This window comes from Carcharhinus amblyrhynchos, chromosome 5, assembly GCF_965287045.1.
Source record: "Carcharhinus amblyrhynchos chromosome 5, sCarAmb.v2.hapA, whole genome shotgun sequence".
Taxonomy (NCBI): domain Eukaryota; kingdom Metazoa; phylum Chordata; class Chondrichthyes; order Carcharhiniformes; family Carcharhinidae; genus Carcharhinus; species Carcharhinus amblyrhynchos.
Window position 1 is genome coordinate 25159402 of NC_137328.1, and position 27114 is coordinate 25186515.

At 44.1% G+C, this 27114-nt stretch overlaps 1 protein-coding gene across 2 annotated transcripts in view; it reads left to right on the forward strand.

Moving 5' to 3' along the window:
* Positions 1–269: 269 nt before the first annotated feature.
* LOC145343407 (trans-2,3-enoyl-CoA reductase-like) overlaps positions 270–27114 on the forward strand; it is a 194461-nt gene continuing 167616 nt past the window's right edge. For both annotated transcript variants that reach the window (XM_080189630.1, XM_080189631.1), the window contains exon 1: positions 270–529. In XM_080189630.1, the coding sequence (XP_080045756.1) occupies positions 317–529 (213 nt within the window). In that variant the 5' untranslated portion in view covers positions 270–316. The remainder of the gene's footprint in view (positions 530–27114) is intronic.

A 27114-nucleotide genomic window follows, 5' to 3' on the forward strand; every position in this document is an offset into this window, starting at 1 on the left:
TCTCAAATATCTGAATAATGCAGCATTGAGCTGTCACTTTGAAGTCATGGTGATAGGGGTAGGAAGTAGTCAGCCTCCCTGAAAGCTTTTCTGCCATTAAGAAGGAACACTCTTGACACATCACACAATGACAAGTTAAATATAGAAGAGGATTAGAGGGCCACTGTTTTCAGTCATGTCGAATAAGATTATACACTTGAAATGGAATGTTGCGTGACCTTTTGGCGCTTTGTTCGCCTCTGTTTCTATTTAAGTGTTAGACAATTGACTTCTTATTGACAATCTGTGCTGCTTTCAGCAAATTAAGTAGGAAGACATGCATGCACTTTATAAAGGAAGAGCTGCTGTAAAAGCAGATATGGTACCTGGTAAACCAAGTGAGATGAAATCATTCCTTACGCTACCTCAGTTTGTGTTGACTGCAGGTCAACATGGGCAGTATGCGACACAAAAACACTCAAAGATTTCTTATGTTGAAGTGGAAATTCTTGATGCTCAAACAAAGAAGCAGATTTGTGTGCTGGAGAAAGTAAGTGACTTCTTTTTTTAATTGTCTGGGCTAAGGTGAGGGCATTAACCTTACTGGTCCTGTCTGTCAGTGAATTAGTGTTCTGGTATGACACTGGGTGATAAAAGCACCATCTTGAATGTTAACGAGCATTGTCAGGATTAAGAAGCATTGGGACTTGATAGAAATAACAGTGGATATTAAAGAGTAGTTTGCAAACTTCTTCTACAAAGTTAGGAAGGAAGAAATTTCAGTTAAATACCTGAGCACTGGTGTTGTAACTCAATGTGGTCAGCCAACCTTTAAGTTACATTTTGTACTGTTTCGTTTGGGTGTAATCAGTCTCACATGTATCTAGAATTACACAAATTAAAAGTGTAATGGGCAGATACATATTAAGTATTAAACTTTTAATGGCACATTTTTAATTACTTAAGTTGTCAGAATATATAGAGACAAAGATCATATTTTCTTCTGGTTGTTTGGAACTTTTACAAAAGGCTGGAAAATGAATAGTGCAAATATTAAACAGTGAAATTCTCCTGATTTGAAAAAAAAGGTCTTTCAAATATTGAAGCAATGCTTTAATTTGTTGCATGAGCAATGACTGGCTGGAGAGCCCAGAACAGGTTGATGATTTAAGACTGAAATAAGGAGGAACTTTTTAATTCAAAGTTGTGAATCTTTGGAAGTCTCTACCCGGGAGAGTTGTGGATGCTTTATTGTTTAATCTATTCAAGACTGGGTCTCTAGGAGAAATCAAGTGAAATAGGGATTAGGCAGGAAAGTGAAGTTATGTTAAAGATCAGCAAGCTTATATAATTACATTCTTACTTCATACGAGTCCAGTATTAATTCACGCTCCAACTCTGGAGCTTCCCTGCTTGTTGATGCAATGTGCTTTTATTAAACAACTCACTGGGTGGAATTTTCTGATATGGAGATGTTGGTGTTGGACTGGGGTAAGCACAGTAAGAAGTCTCACAACACCATGTTAAAGACCAACAGGTTTATTTGGTAGCACAAGCTTTCGGAGTCTCATTCTTTCATCAGGTAAGTGAGGAGTTGTGTTCACAAACAGGGCATATACAGACACAAATTCAACTTACAAGAGTTATTTACAAGAACGCAATTTATTTTGTAAATTGAGCTTGTATCTGTATATGCCCTGTTTGTGAATACAACTCCTCACTCACCTGTTGAAGGAGCGAGACTCCAAAAGCTTCTGCTGCCAATAACCTGATGTTGTGAGACTTCTTACTGGAATGTTCTGGCCATTCCTGCCAGTGGAATCCTCTTGTCCTATCAATGGTGATCCCCTTCCCTGCAAAAAATGGAAAACCTGCTGACAGCGGTGGGACCGGATGATTCTGCTGCAAGCCAATTGCCCTTTAGTGTCTCTGGATGTGTAGGGGGATCAATGGGATAAATACATGGAATACAGGAACAGGGTCTAGGAGGTTACTGTATTGGAGAGTCGATGCAGACTCAATGATCTGAATAGGGTCATTCAATACGGTAGTGATTTTATGAATTCTATCTAATCGCTGATTAAATTTGCTAATTATCGGGGACACACGAGTAATACTTACGATAAAGTGATCTGGGTGAGGACAGATAGTGTGAGACTGTGCAACTGATGCAATTTCCCTGGTCAAGCCTCAAAGGGTGAGGATTAAATGGAGTTTCACAAACTGGCAAAAGATGATACTGGTGTTGCATAAGACTCAGTGCTTTATCCACTGTTATTCACCACTTACACCAATAATTTAGACTTAGGAATCAGAAATTCTCGTGAGATCCCAATCACTGATGCCAATCTTCAGTCAAGTTGATTCACTCCACATGACATTAAGAAATGGCTGAAAAGGCACTGAATAGTGCAAAGTCTGTGAGCCCTGAAAATATTCTGACAGTACTACTGAATACTTGTGCTGCAGAACTAGCCAAGCTGTTCTAGTACAGCTACAATACTATCATCTATCTGGCAAAATGGAAAATTATTTAGGTATGTCCTGTCCACAAAACACAGGACAAATAAATAAACAAACTTAATATTGATTGCACTTTGTAACAAATTACTGCCCTATCGGTCTACTCTTCATCATTAGTAAAGTGAGAAAAATTTTCAATGGCAATGCTATCAAGAGGCACCTAATCAGCATTAAGCTGCTCACTGAGGTTCAGTCGGGTTCTGCCAGGGCGATGAAATGAACTCAAGAAGTGAAATTGAGAGTGACTGCCTTTGACATTAGGGCAGCATTTGACTCACTTTGGCATCAAAATGCTGTCAATATTAAGTTTATTTATTAGTGTCACAAGTAGATTTACATTAACACTGCAATGAGGTTACTGTGAAAATCCCCTAGTCACCACTCTCCGGCGCCTGTTTGGGTACACTCAGGGAGAATTTAGCATGGCCAATGCACCTAACCAGCAAGTCTTTCGGACTGCAGGATGAAACTGGAACGCCTGGAGGAAACCCACACAGACACGGGGAGAACATGAAGATTCGAAACAGACAAGTTTCCAAGTTGAGAATTAAACCCCAGTCCTTCTCACTGTGAAAGCAGTGCTAACCATTGTACCAACATGCCACCCTGGGAATTGGAGGAAAACTCTACACTGGGTGGAGTCATACCCAACACAAAGTTGGGGTTGTAGAGGCCAATCATCTCAGTGCCAGGACATCACTGCAGGAGTTCCTCAGGATAATGATCTAAACCCAACCATCTTCATCTGCGTCATCATTGGCCTTCCGTGCATCATTAGATCAGAAGGGAGGAAGCTTCCTCATGACTGCACTTTCAACACCATTTGTGTTCCCTCAGATACTGAAGTATCCCATATCCATGTGCAGCAAAACCCTGACAACACTCAGACTTAGGCTGATATATAGCAAGTAACATTAATGCCACACAAGTTCCAGGCAATGACCATCTCCAACAAGAAAGAATCTAACTATCTCTTCTTTACATTCAATGGCATTGCCACCACTGAACCCCATGACCATCAACATCCTGGGGTTGCTATTAACCAGAAACTGAATTGGACCAAACATACATAAAAACTGTGGCTACAAAAGCATGTCAGAGGCTGGGAATTCTACAGTGAATTACTTCCCTCCTGACTCCTCAAAGTCTATCCACCACCTACAAGACAGATCATGAGTGTAATGGAATAATCTCCACTGGCTGGATGAGAGCAGCACCACCATCATCAATGAGCTTGACACTACACTGGATAGAGCAACCCACTTGATTTACAACATGTACAATATTCATTCCACCAATGCATGTTGTCAGCAGTGTGTACCATCTGCAAGGTACATTGCGGGAACCCATAAAGGCTCCTTAGAAAGCACCTTCCAAACCTACTACCTCTATGATCCAAAAGATCCAGCATCCACGGTAATTTGATTTTAATCTCTGTAATCCATTTGGACAAGGGCAGCAGATGAAGGAACAACAAAGAACAGTACAGCACAGGAACAGACCCTTTAGCCTTCCAAGCCTGTGCTGATCATGATGCCTGCCGAAACGAAAACCATATGCACTTACAAAGTCCGTATCCTTCCATTCCCATCCTATTCATGCATTCATCTAGATGCCCCTTAAATGCTCCCACCACCTCCCTTGGCAAATTCCCAAGCAACCTGCAAATTCTCTTCAAGTCACATAACATCCTGACTTGGAAATGTATTGAAGGCCCTTCACAGTCGTTGGGTCAAAATCCTGGAACTCCATTTCTAACAGCACTGTGCGTGTACCTACACCCCATGGACTGTAGCAGTTCAAGAAAGCAGTTCACCAGCACCTTCTCAAGGCAATGAGGGATGGACAATAAATGCTGGCCTCCCCCAAGAAAAAATACATTTTTACAACTTTGCAATTTGCTGAAGATATCAATCTGGAGGATATTGCTGATACTAAGGAGGACTGTGACAAAATACATTAGCAGAATGATTCTTTAACTGGGAAATTATTTTAATGACATAAATATGAAGATGCTGCATTTCAGTAGGAAGTATAACTATGTATATTACTCTCTTCTTGGGGAATAAGAGGGTGAAAGAGCTTGAGAAGAAAAGTCCTGATACACTAATCATAGAAATTAGCTAGTAAGGCCATACTTAAGACCATATACATAACACATGGTAATGCAATGCTTAGCACTTCTGCCTGACAGCACCAGAACCCAGGTTTGATTCCAGCCTTGTGTGACTGTGTGGAGTTTGCATGTTCTCCCTGTGTCTGTATGCATTATCTCATTTTCTCCAGTTTCCTCCCACAGTCCAAAAATTTGTAGGTTCAGTGGATTGGCCATAGTAAGTTGCTCCTTGGTGTCCCAGGATGGGTAGGTTACGGGATTAGTGGAGTAAACATGTGGGATTATGGGGATAGGGTGGGGAGGTGGTCCTAAGTAAGATGCTCTGTCAGAGGATTGGTGCAGATTCAATGGGCTGAATAGCCTCCTTTTGCACTGTAGAAATTCTATAAAAGGTATACAAAGTTCTTGGATCTATTTTTAGAAGAATAGAATTGAAAAGCAGAAATATTTAACTTGAACATGTACTTTTCCAGTCCAGTACTCTGAACTTTGAACACCAGGGGCGGGATTTTCCACTGTGCACAGAAAATCCTGCCTGACGTCAATGGATCTTTGCATGGTCTGCCCCCACCTACTACACTTTTCATGGCAGATGGGAAGGGAAAATTCTGCTGCAGTTGTCTGGAATCAGCAGGCCCTATGGTTTGCCTTTTACCGTGGATCCTGGACCCATTGGTTCAATGCTGCCAAACAGCAAGAGGTAAATGGTTCACAGAACATATAATCATAGAATCCCTACTGTGCAGAATGAAGCCATTTTGGCCAATCAGGTTTACACCAACCCTCCAACAGAGCACCTGACCCAGGCCCTATCCCCGTGATCCCACACACCCTGCTAATTCCCCGACTCTACACATCTTGGGGCACTAAGTGACAATTTAGCATGGCCAATCCACCTAACCTGTACATCTTTGGACTCGACACTCTTGAAGTCTGCTCCATAAAGCACTCTTTAATTTTAGAAAACATTTTTGTTTGGCAAGTGTCAAGTGGATCAGCATGCTTGGGCAGAGGCAGGCAAGTGCAACCTATTAATAATAGAATAGAAGGTGCTGGATAAACTCAGCAGGTCTGGCAGCATCTGTGGAGAGAAGCAGAGTTAATGTTTCAGACCAAAATGATTCTTCAACAGACTTGGGAACAGAACAATGTAAATAACCTTGGTGAGACTGCACCTGGAGTAGTCAGTACAGTTCTGACCTCCATATGTGAAATTTATGTAGTGACGCAGACACTATGGTATGAAGTTATGATAGCACAGTTTTTTTTTAGAAAAACTGTTTTGAAGGCCATATTAAAACAAAATTGGTATTAGTTTAAATGTTGTTTTAAAAATAGCTCCAGCCAGCCAAGGATACCAGACTGCATTTCCTCAGACATACGGATTTAAGGTTCAATGAGTATTCCAAAGGAATAATAGAAACTTGTTGACTCGATGACTTTTCCTCCGAATACAAATACACTAACTGATAAGCCACTGTAAGGTGTGAACAACGTTAAGACCTTTTGATCATCACAGGGACTAAGAAGACTTCAGATAACTGAAATGGAATAATCACTTGCCTTATGTGGCAAGTGACGAGGTGTTGTCGTAAAGGTATCATTAGGGAAACATATAAACATATGAATTAGAAGCAGAAGTAGGTCTCAAGGCTGCTCTATCATTCAATAAGATCATGGTTAATTTGTTTGTAACCTCAACTCTAGTTTCCTGACTGCCCTCAATAGCATTTAACCCACTTTTTTTAAAAAAGAATTATTATGATTCTATCTAGCTTTGCCATAAAAGTATGCAAAGACATTCCTTTCACTGCTTTTTGAGGACGAGAGTTCCAAAAACTCATGACCCTCCGAGAGAAAGAAAATCTCATCTCTGTCTTAAATGAGTGAGCACAGTAAGTTCACCTCAGTCCAACGCCGGCATCTCCACATCATTAAATGAGTGAGCACAATAAGAAGTCTCACAACACCAGCTTAAATGAGTGACCCCTTATTTTTAAGCAATGACCCCCCAGTTCTAGATTCTCCCACAAGGTGAAACATCGGGCCTGATTTCACTATTCCGAATGGGTGCGAAAACTGAATAAAATCGGGCATGGGGCGATTAGTGCGATTTGCGCCCGCATCTGCACAGATGCCCACTTTAGCAAGGCCCGAAAATGGCCGCGATCCGAATCGTGCCCGAAACGGGCGCAACAGTGATTTGCATGCATTTAAATTGAATTAATGGGCTGCCCACCCAACTTTACCAGCCCTTCCCCCTTTACCATGTGTTTGCCAATCCTGAATTGGCGTGAAAACGCACATTCTCCATGTAAGTCCAATTCAGGTACTTCATCACTGGGGGTTGGTGAGGAGATAAGTGCATAGTGTTCAATAGCTCTCTGCTACTCACGGGTGTCCTGTTACCCGATTCAGACATGGCTGATGACGCCTGTGCATAGGCCTGTAAATAAGGCGGAGACCCGCTACAATGAAGCCCATGTGAAGAGCTGAATTGGGCTCCTCAAGGTGCGATTCCAGGGGCCTGGACCAATCCAGAGGGGCCCTCCAGTACAGTCCCCTGATCCCCTCCTGCGTTGCGGTGGTGTGCTGTGCCTTGCATAATCTGACTCTGCAGTGAGGTGACCTCTTGGAGGAGGAAGAGGACATGGAGGCTGACCAGCCGGCTGCCACTGGGGAAGATGACCAGCAGATGGAGGAAGAGGAGGATGACCACGCCTTGGAACATCAATCAGACGGTGGAGGGCTGACAACTCAACTGAGGCATGCGAGGGCATCAAGGGAGGCTCTGACAACCAGGCAGTTCAGTTGCTAGGGGATGGTGATTGTGGGTTCCACTCTGCACCCTCCCCACCCCCAAATGCTTTCTTTATATCTTGCCCATTGTCACACCAGGGTGGTGGACCTGGGTAATCTGCATGTTAGTGGGTTTTTTGGCAGGCAGGAGGGTGATGACGACTCACTAGGTACCATTATGATGATGCCCTGGTGCAAACTATTCTGACTCATACCTGAGCTCCGCATGCACACTGGCACCTGGGCCCATGTCTATGCAGTAGATAAGGGATTTGAAACCCCCATTCTGGGCCATGGGGCTGGGGAAGGGAAGGAATCGTTTGTGGGGTATGAGAAATCAATGGCTTCCTTTCCTCAGGGTCACTGCTTTGAGGGACTTCCCCAACTAACATCAGCATGAGGCAACCATCGGGTGATGGTCAGTGGGGTGGGGATCAAAATCGAGACAACTTATTTGCGGGTGGGTGTTGAAAAAAACATTTATTTCATAGAACCCTACAGTGCAGAAAGAGGCCCTTCAGCCCACCAAGTCTACACCGAACACAATCCCACCCAGGCCCTACCCCCATATCCCTACATATTATACCCACTAATCCCTCTAACCTACACATCCCTGGAGACTAAGGGGCAATTTCTTAGCATGGCCAACCAACCTAACCCGCACATCTTTGGACTGTGGGAGGAAACCGAAGTACCCAGAGGAAACCCACGCAGACACAAGGAGAATGTGCAAACTCCACACAGACAGTGACCCAAGGCAGGAATTGAACCCAGGACCCTGGAGTTGTGAAGCAGCAGTGCTAACCACTGTGCTACCGTGCCACCCAATTTATTTCCAATAAAGGTATTCAGATAAGCTGTTGCAACATAAAAACATGTGATCAGAAAACGTTAAAGGGCTTACATTTCTTTCTAACTAGTGCAGCCCTTCACCCGTGCCATCTCAGTGCAACTACAACTTCCTAACCTTACGTGGCCTACCATTATGTAAGAATGTGCATTGGAGGAGGGGGCCAGCTGCCTACCTTGCCCCGTGTCTTGTGATACACGTGGCGGGTGCCCTCTGGAGGCCCTGGACCTTGAGTGCCCTGGCCTGCTTCCAGGTGTCTGGGATGTTTCCATAGCGCTCTCTTCATCCCGCTATCCCTGAGATGCCCCGGTGTCAGGAAGGGGGGAGTCAGAAGATGCCGCCTCAGCCACAGTTTCCTGGCTGGAAGGTCCTGGCGTGGGCTTGAGCCCTTCCTCCTCCCTTGGGGTTCCTGTTGGCCTCTGGTGCTTCTGCAGGGAGCTCCAGAAACTCTGGCATCACCTGGCACTGCCAGTCTTGCAGGGCCATCTGCACCCTATCCATGGTGGTCAACCCCTCTGCGACGGCCACTTGAGTCTCAATGGCCGCAGCCAATGCCTTCTGAGCCAGGGCCACATTCTGCAAGCCCTCAGCTGTGGCCTGCTAAGACTGGGCCATGCTTTGCAAGCCCTTAGCATGGCCCTCTGAGGCTGGGCCACATTCTCAAGGATTGCTGCCATAGCCCGCTGTGACTCAGTACTGTCTCGCTGGGTCTCCCGCAAGCTCTCAAACCTCTCAGCCATGGGTCACAGAATCTCAAGAAGCCTGATCAGTCCCTCCACCTGCTGTGACTCGGCCATGGCTTGGTGCTTGCCACTCATGGTGAGGATCCCTGCCCCAGGCTTTTCTGTGCAGATGACACCCTTGCAGTGTTGGCCTGGGGAGCACGCAAGACAGGCAATAGCTGGTCCACCTGAAAGCTTTGGGACTCCTCCCAGCAACCTCACAGTTGATCCAGTGTGGCTGTCAGCCCCTCCAGTGTTCACTGGCTCTGTTTCTGCATCTCCATCAGTTGAGGGTGAAGTGATCTCAGAGGAGCAACATGTAGCCTAGGGTCAGTTGAGTCCTTGCTCCTGCATGCCAGAGGTCTCGGATGTTCCCTCCTCCACCCGATGTACATCAACAGATGTGTCGTGCTCACCACAGAATGACCCAGAAGCCTCAACACTAACTAGACCCACCAACGTGTCAGTATTGGGATGGTGAGTTGTAAGGTGCAAGCTGACAGATAAGCAGTGCCACCCTCAGGGATCCCTTCACCCGTATCCTCCGAGGACTCGTCCGAGCTATCGTTATCAGAATGGGTGGGAGCTGTAGTTGGGGCCTGCAGTCCAGAAAGTCCCAGGATGTCTAGATCAGTCCCTGCAACATAGGACGCAAGGTTAAGTGCAAAGGAGGGAGAAGAATCCGGGATGCCAAACACATGAATCACATGTCTCCTTTGAACATAGAGCAAAGAACCCAGAAAATTACATCACAGCCTGTAGTGACCAGGCCGCCCATCTGATTTGTTAGCACCTACTCATCCCAGGGCCATATGCGTCTATTCTCATCCCATTCACACAGCTATAGAGATGACCCTTAAAAGGTATCTATCATTTTTGCATCCACCATCTCCCCCGGCAATGAGTTCTAGGGACACACTACCCTCTCTGTGTAAATAAACATGCCTCGTACATCTCCTTCACGCCTTGCCTCTCCACCTGAAACTCATGTCCCCAATAAGTTGCCTCAAAGTGAGTGGAGGAATGACAGGTGCTACGTCTGGATGGCAGCCCGACCATGCTGTCGCTGACAGCCCGTGTCTCCCCTTCTCTGGAGAGCTCCAGTACCCGCTCCTCAAAGGGGTGAGGACCCGGAGGTCTGGCTCACCACCTCCTGTCTTCGCCTTCTCGTGGGTGTTGTGCTCTGTCTTCTTCAGTGGAGACAATAGGATCAATGAAAGAAATGGTGACGTGACTCCTGCTGACAATCAGGTGGTGGCCCTTTGAGCCTTGCTGTTCTTGCCCTCTATGGGGGGAAAGGAAGGAGGTTCTTGGGGGTCAGGAGCTGGTAGCATGCAGAATGCTGGGGATGAGAAGATTTGGAGGAGATATGGGGGAAGATGCTAAATGGGGTTCAGCACTCACCCTTGCTGCACAGATGAGGTCATTGAGTTTTTTCTGGCACTGCTTCGCGGTTCGGGGGGGCCACTGCCTTGGCACTGGCCGAGGCGGCGACCTCCTCCCAGGCTGCATTTCCATCAGCGTCCCTGGGTCTGCATCCTCCTGGGAGGAACAGAGCGTCCTGCCTCGCCTCTGCTGAGTCCAGCAGTCTCCTGTGGTCGCCCTCAGAAAATCGGGGAGCTGATCATGAGCTAATTTTCTCCCTTCCTGCCTGTTCTTGTGTTTTTAATGGAGCTGCCCCTCGTTAGGGCAGAGCAGCTTGGCAGTTTGGCAGAACATTCCAGCAAGTTCTAAGCAGTTTGCTTTTTAGCATTAGGGGAAGGCAAGTGCGCACTTGCAGGTGTGCTGATGGGGAGAGGGGTGGGGGGGTGTTGGTGGATGAGTGTCTCAATGATTGGGAACAGGGGAGAGAGAGGGAGGTGTCACACAGCCATCGGATTCCAGAGGAAATGGGGGCCTTGTCGGGGAGGGTCCGGGATTGGGGTGAGGGCGACCACACTGCCTGATATCTGTAGGTGAGGGCAGTGTGGATCATTCTGCCTGAGATGATTGAGGGGGATGGGGGGTCCGCTGTCACTCTGCCTGAAATCGGTGGAGGGGAAGGGGAGAGGGGGCCATGATTGGTCTGGGTGACAGGTGGGTGGGCGGATAAGTGGGTCTGTTATATTGTGGGGGTGGGGCAATGTCTGTGGAGGCCGGGGGAGGCATTAACCAGCTCGGGTGCGAAGTTGCAGGAGTGCAGTTTTCATTTTTTTTCTAACTGCGCATGCGCAGTTGAAGGCTCCAATCGGAGCTGCAGCATTTTGGGTGCGATAAACCCCCCCACAGCACAATTCAGACTCACGATTTTTCTTTCAGGCTAAGCACGCATGAGGGCGCCTGAAAGCAGGTTTCCAAGTCGGATCTGAATTGCGTTCAGATTCAGCACTTAGAATCAAAATGGTAAAATTGGGCCCATCCTGTCCATATCTACTCTGTCTCGAGCCCTCAGGATCTTACGTGTTTCCATTATGTTACTTCTTAACTCTTCTAATGCAAAATACCTTTAAAGCATCTGAAACACTGGTCTCGATGCAAAATTAAAATTAAAGGTTTGGTACCAGAAATATCAAAGTACACCAATCAGGAAAGATTAAACAAGCTGTGGTGCTATTCACTAGAAATGACCTGATGGGGACTGTAGGATTATGAAACAGTTAAGGTAGCCCAGACCAGAGAAGATGTTTCCACTGTGTGGCAGCTTAAGAGGAAGGGCCATTAGTGTAAGATAATAAGAATTCAAACAGTAAATGCAGCAGTAAGCCTTTTCTCCAGAGACTGTGTAAAATACGGAACTGGATAGCGGAAGAAACAGTTAAGAAAAGTAGCATGATGCTGTTCAATGGAAAGCTAAATGAACACATAAGACAGATAGAAATAGCAGTTATTCTGTTCAGATGAGATGCAGTGGCAAGTGAAGAGGTTTATTTGAACATAATCACTAGCAGGATCAGTTGGGCTGAATTTTGATGCTACAATAATATTTTAAAGACCCGACTGTTTAGTAGTACCTACATACAAATTAGGAGCCAAAGTAGGCCATTCAAGCCCTCAAGTCTGCTCTGCCATTCAATAAGATCATAGCTGATCTGATGGAGGCCTTAACTTCGCATTCTGCCTACCCCCCAATAATCAATCCATCCTTTATTCCTTTGCAGTTTATTTTCCAAAATATTCAATAAAGAAGCCTAATAAGATGCTTTATATGATTATTAACATACAATGAATTCATTGAGTGCATACTTCAGCGCAGTATCACTGTCAGAGGTACCATGTTCTGGATAAGACATTAAAGCAAAGCTTCATCTGCACTTTCAGATTGATTGAAAAACCCCATGGCACTATTGACAGCACAGTGGGGTTTTCAGCCAACATCACTAAAAATGTGTTATTTATCTCAGCGGCTTACTGTATGCTAATTGGTTGGTGCATTTCCTACACTAAAACAGTGATTATACTGATTGGTTGTAAAGCACTTTGAAACATCCTGACGTCATGTAAGGTTCTATTTTAATGCAAAATCCTTCTTAATATTAAAAGGAATAGTTCACAGTTTGTCATTTATTACAGATTGTCTGCTGTTTGTGTTGTATTAATCTGTTTTATTATTACTAAATGGCCATTAAAGGACAAGTGAATAATTATTTGGAAAGTTCCAAATGTTTGGAATCTAAAAATGCCCAAAAAGCACATCAGGTCTCTCAATTAATGAAAGTGAAAAGAACGGTGGACATTTTAATTGGAAGGCCTTCGTTTGTACCTGGATCAATTGTTGATCAATTGAACATCTTCTGTTCCAAAATTAAATAATGACAAGAATAAATTTCTCAACAGAATTTGCCAAGAAATCATATGCCTTTTGGCTTGTTGCTGAATGGGTTCAGATATTTAACAAAAATAAACTGTGTTGCTTCAGTTAAGTGTTAATATGTCAAATATAGAATCAGAGAACTTTGTCGATTTGAAAAAGGATTGAGGAGCAATCAATGCTAAAGCACCCCAGACAGCAATTGATAAACATAAGATGAATGTAGATGTAGGTGATCAATGATTCTGTAAACTTCCTTTCACCTGAATTGGACGTGTTGTGCTGCTTATGGATTATGGCATGTAAGTATTGAACAAAATGACTCATCATAAAAATATAATATGTTAGCATAAAGGAGATCAGTTTAGCTCAGTTGACTGGGTAGTTGGTTAGTTATGCAGAGCAATGTCAACAGCGTGTGCTAAATCCTTTTCAACCTTTTCCCTCTGAAGTGTAGTGATCCTCAGGTTAAATCACCACGAGTCAGCTCTGGTACTGAAAGAGGAGAGCAACCTATGGTCGCCTGGGACTATGGTGTCTTCACTTTACTTATTAGCATAAAAATAATTGAAATGAATAGCATAGCATTTAAGTGTAACCAGATGATCACATGCCTGAATAAGGGAAAGAAAAGTATGCTGAGAGGATTAATGGAGAAAGATAAAAAAGTGTTCTGATAAGAGGGACATTTTCAGGATGGCAATCTGTAAATGTAAAGTGGAATGCCACATGGATTAATGCCAAGGCCACAATTATTTACATTATCTATTAATGACTTGGTCAAAGGAAGTGAATGTACTCTTACCAAGTTTGTAGATGACACAAAACAGGTGGAAAAGCAAGTGGTGAGGATGACACAGAATCTACAGAGCTATGTAAACAGGTGAAGTGGATGGGCTAAAACAAATATATTACATGAAAATGTGAAGTTATGCCCTTTAGTAGGAAGAATAAATGAACTAAATATTCTTTAAATGGAGAAAGACTGCAGAAAGCTGCAGCAGTATAGAGGGATTTGGGCGTTCTCATGCATAAATCGCAAAAAGCTAGCATGCAAGTTCCATAGGTAATAGGGAAGGCAAATTGAACATTGGCCTTTATTTCAAAGGGAATAGAATATAAAAATAGGGAAATCTTACTAAAAGTATACAAGGCGCTAGTTAGATCATACCTGGAATACTGTGAACAGATTTGAACATTTTTTATCTAAGGGAAGGTACTCTAGCATCGGAGGCTATCCAGAGAAGGTTTACGAGGTTGATCTTGGGTATGAAAGGATTTTCTTATGAGGAGAGGTTGAGTTGGTTGAGTCTGTACTCAATGGAATTCCAAAGAATGAGAGGCAACCTTATTGAGAAATATAGGATTCTCAGGTGGCTTGATAGTGTAGATACTGAGAGGTTGTTTCACTTCGTTGGAGAGTCAAGGACCACAGGACATAATCTTAGAGAAAGAGGTCACCCGTTTAAGACAGAGATGAGGATGAATTTCTTTTCTGAGTGTAGTGAATCTGTAGATTTTTTTTAACCACAGAGGCCTGTAGAGTATGTTAAATATGTTCAAGGTTGCGGTAGACAGATTTTTAATCAATAAGTTGATCGAGGGTTATGGGGATAAGTTAGGAAAATGGAGCTGAAGATTATCGCATTTTGATCGGTCATGATCTCATTGAATTGTGGAGTGTACTTAATGGGCTAAATGACCTACATCTGCTCCTATGTCTTGTGGTCTTATGGTTTTAAAGATAGGAGGAGCCTTCTGTGCAGCAAAAACACCAGGAGAGATCAGTGAGCCAACCAGTCTGCTTCTGTGCTTTCGGTCAAACATAGTGGTCCAATCTTCCAGTCTCTGGATAGTCATGCCTTCAAAGATCCCTTAGAGGACCCAATGGAAGGGCACCATTGGGATTGCCTAGGAAGTTACAATTTATGATGGTCATCAGAACATAGGAACATAGGAATTAGAAGCAGAAGTAGACAGTTTCAGCCCTTCGAGCCTGCTCTGCCATTCAATCAGATCATGGCTAATCTCTTCCTGGTCTCAAATCCACCTCCACCTTTTCCTCATATTCCTTTTTTATCAGAAATATATCTATCTCCTTCTTGAAACCATTCAACGGTTCAGAGTCCACCGCGTTATGGGGCAATGATTTCCAGAAATTCACTACCCTCTGTGAGAAGTAGTTCCTCCTTATCTCAGTTTTAGATCTACCACCTCCCTATTTGGTCTACATTTACTGTACCAACTCCTTTTAAAATTGTATATACTTTAATCAGATCCTCCCTCATCCTTCTAAGCCCAGCAAACATAAGGCCAAACTATTTAATCTCTCCTCATATATAAACCGTTTCATCTCTGGAATCAATCTGGTGAACTTCCTCTGAGTTGCCTCCAATGCCGCCTCAAACAAGGAGACCAAAACTGGACACAATACTCCAGATGTGGCCTCACCAACACCCTATTCCAAGACTGCAAGAAACTACAATCAGACTCCCATCCATTGACTCTGTCTACAATTCCTGCTCCCTTAGCAAAGCAGCCAGTTTAATTAAGGACCCCACATACCCCATATACCACATACTCTCTTCCATCAGGAAATAGATACAAAAGTCTGAGGTCACATACCAATCAACTCAAGAACAGCTGCCATCAGACTTTTGAATGGTCTTACCTTGCATTAAGTTGATCTTTCTCTACACCCTAGCTATGATGTAACTCCACATTCTGCACTCTCTCATTTCCTTCTCTATGAACTGTACACTTCGTCTCTATAGTGCACAGGAACAATGCTTTTCACTGGATACTAACACACATGAATAATAAATCTAAAAATTAAACAATATTTCTCTACTTTTATACCCCAGTCCCTTTGCAATAAATGGTAACATCCATTTGCCTTCTCTATTACATGCCAGACTTGCATACTGACTTTGTGATTCATGAACATAGACACCCAGATCCCTCTGCCTGGACACATTTTGAATCTGCTGCCAAAATGGACCACCTCACACTTACGCACATGGAATTCTATCTGCCAAATTATGACCTATTAGCCTCTCAATATCCATCTGTAGAATCTTTATATCTTCTTCACTCCCCCCCCCTCCAATGCCCTGTGATTTTACCTTCAGGATCAGCCTTTTATGTGGCACCTTCTGAAATGCCTTCGGGAAGTCTAGATATACCACATGCGTGGGCTCCACACTATCCACCTTGCTGGTTATGTCCTTGAAGAACTTAATTCTCTTGTGCCTGTAACCCTTTGAAACTTTGAATTAAATCAGGGACTTTGGACAGCTCGCTTACCTGAATAGTTGGAAACCACTTACCAGCATATTTGGAAAAGTTGCAAGTATTAAAACCAGTTCTACTTATATTACTGCCCCCTTGGACTACCTAAAGGAGAGTAAAGTTTATTTATTAGTCACAAGTAAGGCTTATATTAACAGTGCAATGATGTTACTGTGAAATTCCCCTAGTCACCATATTCCAGCGCCTGTTCAGATACACTGAAGGAGAAATTGGCATGGCCAATCCATCTAACCAGCACATCTTTCAGAATGTGGGAGGAAACCAGAGCACGTGGAGGAAACCCATGCAGACACGGGGAGGATGTGCAAACTCCACATAGACAGTGACCCAAACCAGAAATCATACCTAGGTCCCTGGTGCTATGAGAGACCATTGTGCTACTGTACCTACTAGATACCCATATTTGCTTCTCCTGATCTCCAGATTAGCCCCTAACCTCCTCCAACTATTCTTCATCCACAGCTGATCCCTGATTATAACTACCCCCAAGACCACCCAACTGCCACCCAACGCCTAACTAACCCCTTCAACTACGTCCCTGGCTAAGCCCAACTCATGTAGTAAATGATGCAGACTGTTGTACATAAATGCCATGGATCAAATCCTTAAGGTGTTTCACTCTGAGACTGTTTTTCCAGCCATGCTCACCCCAAGACCAAAAATTACTACCCATGGTCAACAGATCTTTTCATGGCTCGCCCCGCCCACTATGATTCCCATGGCCGGGGGTGGGGGGGGGGAACGGGAACGTTCTGCCCTAGCAGTTCCCTCACCCACTACTCCTTAATCCCCTGACACACCGTATCTCTTCACCCACTTACCTTACACCCTTACACATTTGCTTCTCCTTTAGCTTCTCAAAATAGTTGGGATATTTAAGCTCCCCAGGGTATAGCAGCTTATGTGGAAATGGGAACATGACTTGGATTCCTCCAATGCCTCTACTCTAAGCAGGGGGATGCTATACCCCATATTTCTTAAGATGCCCAGTTGGAAAGTCCAGCTGAGAAATGTGGAGCTCCCCTGCAAGGTAAGTATATAGGAACAAAATGGAAATCTGGCGGTTGTTGCGACTCCTTGGAAAATTCAGCCCAGTGTAACATTATGGCTGGAATTTTACTGCCCTGCCCACCACAAGCATTGGAGTGGGTGAGGTGCAGAACATGGGGAGGTCCATTGACCTTGGGTGGAATTTTGCGATTTCGGGATGAGTGAGACTGTAAAATCCCACCCTCTGTTTTTTCAGGCTATAGACTGTGTGACTGTAAGTAAGCTTTTGCTTAGTTTGGTTTCTCATATATTTGGTCCTGGATCAGCAGGTATTACAGGTAACTGTTTATGGGCTGGATTTTCCAACCTCACCCACAGCTGGGATCCTCCAGTTCTGCTAAAGTCAATGGAAATTTGGCGGAGCACTAAATTCTCCGTCTTAACTGGCAGTGGCAGTGAGGTGTGAATAGTTGGAGAATTCTGGCCGAAATCTCAGATTTATGCATCCAGTCATTTCCTTGTTCCCCAGACATACTTATATTTTTTTAAAAATCTGTAAAAATATACTAAGGTTTACTGGATAAAAAAATAAAGTGAGTTGGGTTTCTTGTTCCATGCTGATAATATTTCAACATCCAATTCTGCCACAACAGATTCATATCGATTGGATAGCATACAATAGTAAATAATAAAACTTAAAATAAACAAGTGACATTCACAAAGATATGAAGCAGAATTTTTGCAGCACGTCATTCATTCCCACAACAGAAGATTTTTGGAACTCTCACTTCCTGAAAAATGCATCAACTTTTCATAAATGAGAAATGAAGTTATAACTGTTCAGGAAATGGAATAAGGCAATAAAGAAGTTGATGTTGTCTTATCATGAGCTCTGTAAAATACAAAATATGGAATGAATAACAGATTGAAGTGAGCTGTAGCCAGCCTCTGAAGTGAAGATACTAATTATGTCACATCATTGACTGCTTTAGCTATAATATTTATATTCTCTGAACTGCTAAATGGGTTGCTTTAGTCCAACAGAAAATGACTGGAAAACTTTTGACCGTTTTTCATTGTGCTTTATTTGACATTAGTCCTTAATTCTATTTGTATTTCTGCAAATAAGTGCAATAAAACATTTCCACACCATGTGAAAAATTATTGCAGAATGTATGATAGCTGAGGAAGTCACATTAAATTCAAGATAGTTTGACTCCGTCAGCTTTAGAAAATGCGAGGCCAATTAGTTTCAGGCAATTAGGACCTAAAATCAAAGAGCTTTGAAAATCTTGTACATGCAATTCCTTGCTTTAGCAAAGTCATAATGACAATCCACATTATTTTTTACTTTCTGATAATAAACTGCAAGATATGAGTTATAAAGGTAGAATAACACACATCCTTATGCTAACAACATGGTGGCACAGTGGTTAGCCCTGCTGCCTCACAGCTCCAGGGACCTAGGTTTGAATCCTGGCTTGGGTCACTGTTTGTGTAGAGTTTGTACATTCTCCCCATGCCTGCATGGGTTTCTTCTGGATGCTCCAGTTTCCTCCCACAGTCCAAAGATGCGCGTATCAGGTTGATTGGCCATGCTAAATTACCCCTTAGTGTCCCGGGATCTGTAGGTTAGAGGGATTAGCTGGGTAAATATATGGGGTTGTAGTGATAGGGCCTGGGGTGGGATTATTGACGGTGCAAACTCGATACGCCAAATGGCCATCTGCACTGTAGGGTTTCTATGATTCTAATGATGCATGAGATAGAGAGCTCTTGAATTGTGGTCGTGTTATGAGAAAATTAAATCTATTTCCAGCCTTTTACCTTTAATGCAATAATGATGCCTTCATTACTGTCTGAATTGCACAAACACAAGAGTTAAGAGCCATCCAGTCCCTCAAGCCTGCTTCTCGATTTGATAAGTTCATGGTTGATCTGATTTTAGCTAAAACTCCACTTTCCTGTCTGCCCATAACTTTTGATTCCCTTGTCGATCAAAAATCCATCTAACTCCTGTTTGATGCATGATGTGGAGATACCAGCATTGGACTGGGGTAAACACAGTAAGATGTCTCACAACACCAGGTTAAATTCCAACAGGTTTATCTGATAGCACAAGCCATGAGCTTTCAGAGCACTGCTCGTTCGTCAGGTGAGTGGGAATTCCATTCACAAACAGGGCATATAAAGACACAAACTCAATTTACAAAATAATGGTTGGAATGTGAGTCTTTACAGGTAATCAAGTCTTAAAGTTACAGGCAATGTAAGTGGAGAGAGGGTTTAGCACAGGTTAAAGAGATGTGTATTGTCTCCAACCAGGACAGTTAGTGAGATCTTGCAAGCCCAGGCAAGTCGTGGGGGTTACAGATAGTGTAACATGAATCCAAAATCCTGGTTGAAGCCATCTGCGGAACTTGGCCATCAGTTCAGTTCCGGTCCCCTGACTGAGAGATCATTGGGAACTGAGAATGAGTGATCACCCCAGAGGGTGGAATTCTCTCTCAGGCAGTTTTACTTCTGGAAACATGTAGTAAGCATGTAACACTAGAACTATAAGCTGTAATCAATCTAAATGTAATAAAAGCCAAGGAAAGAAAAGTAATAAGAAAGCAGAAAATAAAAGCGTTGGATAAAGGTCACAGAGAATTACAGTAAATAGAAAATGAGGTAAAGTTTGTAATTTGTAATCTAAGTGAGAAGTGAACCAGCTATACCAAAGCAAAGAAAAGTAAAAATAAATACGCACTATGAGAAAGGTCGAAGTAGCTGGGAACTCTATCAAGACCAGTAAGAAACATTCACCAGCAAGCAGTGAAGGAACTGGAGTCGGAGCATGAAAATATGAAAATGCTACAAAGGGTTAAGAGAAAAAGCACAAGCAGAACTCAGCAACAGAGATCAGAGCTAGAACTTGAGAAAAGCCAAAGAATTCCTTGCTATCATTTTCATGATGGGTGAGGGAACTGCTAGGGCAGAACGTTCCCCACCACCCCCCCCCGCCACCCCGCCATGGGAATCATAGTGGGCGGGGCGGGCCATGGAAAGATCTGTTGACCTTGGGTAGTAATTTTTGGTCTTGGGGTGAGCATGGCTGGAAAAACAGCCTCAGAGTGAAACACCTTAAGGATTTGATCCATGGCACTTATGTACAACAGCCTGCATCATTTACTACATGAGCCACCATAATTTTCAAGCAAGAATTAGAGCAGAAGTATCATTCACCAGAGCCATACTGGGAATTCTCTAAAGATCCAATTGAAGATCAAGCTACCACTCATGTGGAATATACAAATCAGCTGGAGAAATTGGCATTCTGTAGACAGGCAAGAACTGTCCAGTGTTTGAGGAGTGTGGAGGACATAACAATGGACAAACCCAAAGAGAGAACACACAGAGCTGAATAAGTTAGCAATTCAAGAGAATTGCCTCATGAATATAACAAGAAGGAAGAAGAAATGTTGAACCGTAAGTAGAATTTATTGCAACAAAAATGAACACGTCAGTTCTCTGTGAACATGCAAGACATGAGAAGGCAATGAACATTATCAAATGTTGTTAGAAGGGAAAGATGGATTCATCTTGATAGAAACTCAGAAATGGATCAACTGAGTGGATTGTGAAAGCTGATGCATTGGAAGAAATAAAACAACTCTGGTCTAAGCAGAAGATTTGTTGCTTTGGAAAACAAAAGGAATAAATTGGTAAATTAAGCCAGTCAGCTGAAGGAGATGAGACAAAGCAACAATTCAGCCAAGAAGGAACCTACGATGACATACTAGAACAAGATTGCTGAAATGGTTACATTGGTACAAATGGTCAAGAATCAATATGATAGTCAATGGAAATGATGCTGATTAGAAATGCTGGAAAAAGGAACCTTTTTATATGACCTAAGTATCAGGAATACTTATTGGGGAGGCATGATGGCACAGTGGTTAGCATTGCTGCCTCATAAGCGCCAGGGACCAGGTTCATATTCCTGGCTTGGGTGACTGTCTATGTGGAGTTTGCATGTTCTCCCTGTGTCTGCGTGGCTTTCTTCCAAATGCGCCAGTTTCCTCCCACAGCCTGAAAGATGCGCTGGTTGGGTGCCAAAATAGGCTGACTAGGGGAATTTCACAGTAACTTCATTACAATGTTAATGTAAGCCTTACATATGACTAACAAATAAACTTTAAAAAAGCTTTAACTTTAAAAATACAGTACCATGACCATTTCCTTCACAAGTGACAAACTGAAATTGCGCAGGAACTTAAAATATAACACTGTGTTGTGTTGTAATGATGATACCTACATGTATTGTAGAATAAGGTGCTTGACAGAGAAAATGATCAACTAATGGCCCCACTTTACCATTTTGATTCTCAGTGTTGAACCTGGGCACAATTCGGATCCGATTTGGAAAACTGTTCTCGGGTGCCCCATACACACTTAGCCTGAAAAAAAATCACGGGTCTGAATCATATTGCGGGCAGCATTATCATGCCCGAAACGCTACAGCTCCGATTGGAGTTCTGAACTGCACATGCGCGGTGAAAAATATTTTAAGAAAATGCATCCCTGTCACATTGTTCCTGGGCAGCAAAAAGTGGATAAAGTGGCCAAGATTGATGCCCCCACAGACATCGCCCCATATCCATAACATTACTGTCCGCCTTTTCTACCCTATAACCCAGACCGATCATAACCCTCTGCCTTCCTTCTCCCACACTGGTCACCCAGAGTGGCAGATCCCCCTTGCCCTTCTACCCACCAGGGAATGATCCGGCCTCCCTCCTCCCCCTGCCCCCACCAGAGAATGATCGGGCCTCCCTCCTCACACCCCCCCACCCCCCCACCAGAAAATGATTTGACCTCGCTCCTCCACCCGTCCTCACAAGAGAATGATCTGGCCTCCCTCCTCATGCCCCCCCCCACTAGTAAATGATTTGGCCTCCCTTCTCCATCCCCCTATATCCATTGATTCCTTTAGCCCCAAGAGTTACGTCTATTTTTTCTTGAAATCAGACAACATTTCTATGAGATCCCCTCTCACTCTTCAAAACTTCAATGAATATAATCCTAACCAATTTAGCCTCTCCTCATACGACAGACTATAGGGAGACGGGGGTATCAGGACATTTAATTTGATGATTAGCCATGATCAAAATGAATGGCGGACCAAGCTCAAAATGCTGAATAGCCTATTCCTACTTCCAGTTTCTACTTTGCTATTAAGTTTTGTCTCATTGGTGGGGATCACCTGTGGTCCTTGCCAGTGAGGTTTTTCGCGGGCAAGGTCGTTAAAGTAAGTAAACCCAGACTATAGCATCCTGGGCTCATTAATAACATGCATAGTATGTCATTAATATTTAAATCAGCCACATGCCCTTCCCAGGGATGGCAGGATCAGGGGAGGTGAGAAATTGGGCATGAACCCCATTTTCGCCCCTTGCTCATATTTCTTGCCCTGCTATGCTGGGAATCAGCCTGATAAATCTTCGCTGTACTCCCCCTAAAGCAAAGACACCCTTCCTCAGATGAGAACACCAAAACTGCACACAATACTCCAGCTGCGGCCTCACCAATGCCCTATCGTCATTGCGATACAACACAGCGATGGCCTTTTCAGTGGGGTCAGAGGCCACTGAAGCCCCCCCGTGGTTGGGGTGAGGGCTAGGCAATGACCCTTGTGTGGTGTCAGCTTGACACAGCCAGCTTGGGACCTTGGCAACGCCAGGCTGGTGCCCTGGAACTGCCAGCCTTGCAGCCTGGCAGTGCCAAGGGGCAGAGCCTAATGGGGCAAGGTCAGAGGGGATAGAGCCAGAGGAGAGTGGTGTCTGATATGAGAACCTGATGGAGGAGAAGTCTGTAGAAGCAGAGTGTGGGTAACTGTGCACTGGGAGGTGGAGGCTGATGGGTGGAGTAATAATCGCGGAGTGGGTGGTGGTCGAGGAGTAGGCAGCAATCAGGGGGTAGGTGGCAATCAGGTAGGGCAGCGATCAGAGGGGATGTTTGAGGGGTGTGGGGTCCATGGAGGAGTGGACGACAATGTCTCTGGGAGAGGGTGGGGTTGATATCTATGACAGGAGTGATAGATGTCCCAGCTCCCAACAGCCTCTTCTTTACACAGAGTACCATAAACTACCACAAGTTACCTCACTGGAAAAATGGGTGATTTACACTCAGGGGAACGATCTTACCAAAAAAGTTCCCAGTGCCAAACCTGTGTGAAAATGGGAGAAAATCATGCCCAATTTTTGGGCAAACTCTCAGACATGATCTTAGGCCACTAAGAGGAAATTACAGGGAAAGTGTGATTCATCCCAGTAGGATGAGTGGACAAAGTCTATTCTTACCTGGAGACAGCCTACTGACTGTGAGGTGCACTATTGCGCATGTGTCTTGATCTCTCAGAGATCTGTCACTATCCCTCACCCTACTCCCCCCACACCTCTCCCCCCAGCTATTGCCCTCTCACTCCTCGCAGACATCATACTCCTCCTCCCCGATAACTGACCTTCCCAACTGATCACTCGCCTCTTTCTTGATCACTCTCTTCCCCAACCAACTACTGCCCTGACACCTCCCACTGCACATTCCTGCCCCTCCGCCCCCTCCCCCCCCAAAAAAGATCCTCACCTTCTCTTAATCCCCTCACTTACACCCTGCTCCTGACACTGACAGGGTCCCAGGTAGAAGCACTGTCCCTCACTGTCCCCAACCATCCAGAGTACATCAATGGCCTCTGGTCTCCCCAGCAAGGCAATCACGTCTAGTCCCCATCGTTGGGGGCCATACCTGATCCTCGCCCATGAAGACTTCACCCGGCGAGGCTGTTAATTGTTTCCAACCCGGGCCCATTCGTAATATTTAAATATCATAATCAGCCTTGCGCCCTTCCTGGTTGTGAGGCTGAGTGTGTGGGCTTCACAGTGCCGGTAGTATCATGAAATGTGGGAAACCAGGCACGATGCCTACTTTTTCCACCTCTCTCATGATCTTACCCAGCTGTGCGACGCCGATCGACAAATGGGACGAGACAGTAAGATTGCCCTTTTAGCCTTATAATTGGAACTGTACATAGTTGAAGCCGACTAGAAGACATGTTATATTAAATGCAAGCATCAAGATACCTTCATTGATCAATCACTGCAATCAATTTACATATCTAACTTGTGTGTATAATATTATTTAGAATGTGGGTCGAGTAAATCAACTTTGAAGATTGTATAAGGAATTTAAAGAGGGAGAGGCGTTGGGAATGTGATGTTTTCTTTCTGTAAGACGTACAACAGTGGAGGATCACCTGACTTGAGGGACAAATGGGGGTTAGTGATCACTCCAGAGGGTGGAGCTCTCTCTCTCCAACAGGTTTACTTTTGGAATCATATAATGGGCATGTAAGACTGGAACTGTTGCTCTAAACAACTTCATGCTGCAAGACCATAGTTTCTCTTTATCATCAAAAACCTTTTGTCCCTAACAAAGTCTGAAATTGCTTGAGCACATTAGAATGCCACATCATAAACATTTCTGTTATAAAGTCATAGAGTCATCGAGGTTACAGCATGGAAACAGGCCCTTCAGCCCAACTTGTCCATGCTGTCTTTTTTTTGTAAACCCCTAAGCTAATCCCAATTGCCCACATTTGGCCCACATCCCTCTATACCAACCGTACCCATGTAACTATCTAAATGTTTTTTAAAAGACAAAATTGTACCTGCCTCTACTACTACCTCTGGCAGATTGTTCCAGACATTCACCACCCTCTGTGTGAAAAAACTGCCCCTCTGGACACTTTTGTATCTCTCCCCTCTTACCTTAAACCTATACCCTCTATTTTTAGATTCCCCTATCTCTGGGAAAAGATATTGATTATCTAGTTGATCTGTGTCCCTCATTATTTTATAGACCTGTATAAGTTCACCTCTCAGTCTTCTGTGCTCCAGAGAAAAAAGTTCCAGTCTGTCCAGCTTCTCCTTATAACTCAATCTATCAAGTCCTAGTAGCATCCTAGTAAATCTTTTCTGCGCTCGTTCTAGTTTAATAATATCCTTTCTATAATAAGGTGACCAGAATTGCACATAGTATTCCAAGTGTGGCCTTACCAACGTCTTGTACAACTTCTGATGTGGAAATGCCGGCGTTGGACTCGGGTAAACACAATAAGAAGTCTCACAACACCAGGTTAACGTCCAACAGGTTTATTTGGTAGTAAACGCCACTAGCTTTCGGAGCGCTGCTCCTTCGTCAGGTGAGTGGGGAGTTCTGATCACAAACAAGAATATCCTGCAATTGCTCAGAGACATCCTTGACCCTGGCACCAGAGAGGCAACACACCATCAATTGCGGCCACAGAAATGCCTGTCTGTGCCTCTAACTAGCGAGTCCCCTATTACTATTGCTTGCTTGCTCTTTGCCTGACCCTGTCCTACAGCAGAACCAATGTGGCATCACAGGCCTGGCTGCTGCTGGTATCTCCCCCTGACAGGCTATCCCCCTCATCCAAAATGATACACCTGTTTGAAAGGGGAATGGACACAGAAGACTCCTGAATTACTTGCCTGCCTCTCCTGGCGGTCACCCACCTGCCTGTCTGAACCTGTGGTGTGACAACCTCCTTATAACTAGTGTCTATCACACTCTCTGCCTCCTGTATGTTCTATAACAGTTTGGTTTCTGTCCATACCTTTATAAGTCACTTGAAGCAGTTTTAATGCTGAAAGCACTGCATAAATACAAGAGTAAAAAAAATACATTTACATAACATATTTCACAGGCCAAATTTACGGGCTTTCGGACTAGACGGGATTGAGGTACATAAGGAGAAGGTGTTAGCAATTCTTGAGGGTATGAAAATAGATAAGTCCTCTGGGCTGGATGGGATTTACCGTAGGATTCTCTGGGAGGCTAGGGAGGAGATTGCAGAGCCTTTGGCTTTGATCTTCATCTCGTCATTGGCTACAGGGATAGTGCCGGAAGACTGGAGGATAGCAAATGTTGTCCCCTTGTTCAAGAAGGGGAGTAGAGACCATCCTGGGAATTACAGACCGGTGGGCCTTACTTCTGTTGTGGGCAAAGTTTTGGAAAGAATTATAAGGGATAGGATTTATAATCATCTAGAGAGAAATAAATTGATTAGGGACAGTCAACACGGTTTTGTGAAGGGTAGGTCGTGCCTCACAAACCTTATTGAGTTTTTTGAAAAGGTGACCAAAGAGGTGGCTAAGGGTAAGGCAGTTGACGTGGTGTATATGGATTTTAGCAAAGCGTTTGATAAGGTTCCCCATGGTAAGCTACTGCAGAAAATGCAGATGCATGGGATTGAGGGTGATTTAGCAGTTTGGATCAGGCATTGGCTAGATGATAGAAGACAGAGGGTGGTGGTTGATGGGAAATATTCAACCTGGACTTCAGTTACAAGTGGTGTACCTCAAGGATCTGTTTTGGGGTCACTGCTGTTTGTCATTTTTATAAATGACCTAGATGAGGGTGTAGAAGGATGGGTTAGTAAATTTGCTGACAACACCAAAGTCGGAGGAGTTGTAGACAGTCAGGATGGATGTTACAGTTTGCAGAGGGACATAGATAAGCTGCAGAGCTGGGCTGAGAGGTGGCAAATGGAGTTTAATTCGGAAAAATTTGAGGTGATTCACCTTGGTAAGAGTAACAGGTTTACAGAATATAGGGCTGATGGAAGGACTCTTGGTAGTGTCGACGAGCAGAGAGATCTCGGTGTACATGTGCATAGATCCCTGAAAGTTGGCACCCAGGTTGATAAGGTTGTTAAGAAGGCGTACGGTGTGTTAGCTTTTATTGGTAGAGGGATTGAATTTTGGAGCCGTGAGGTCATGTTGCAACTGTACAAAATTCTGGTGCGGCCGCACTTGGAGTATTGCGTACAGTTCTGGTCGCCGCATTATGAGAAGGATGTGGAGGCATTGGAAAGGGTGCAGAGGAGGTTTACCAGGATGTTGCCTGGAAGGTCTTATGAGGAAAGGCTGAGGGACTTGAGGTTATTCTTGTTAGAAAGAAGAAGGTTAAGAGG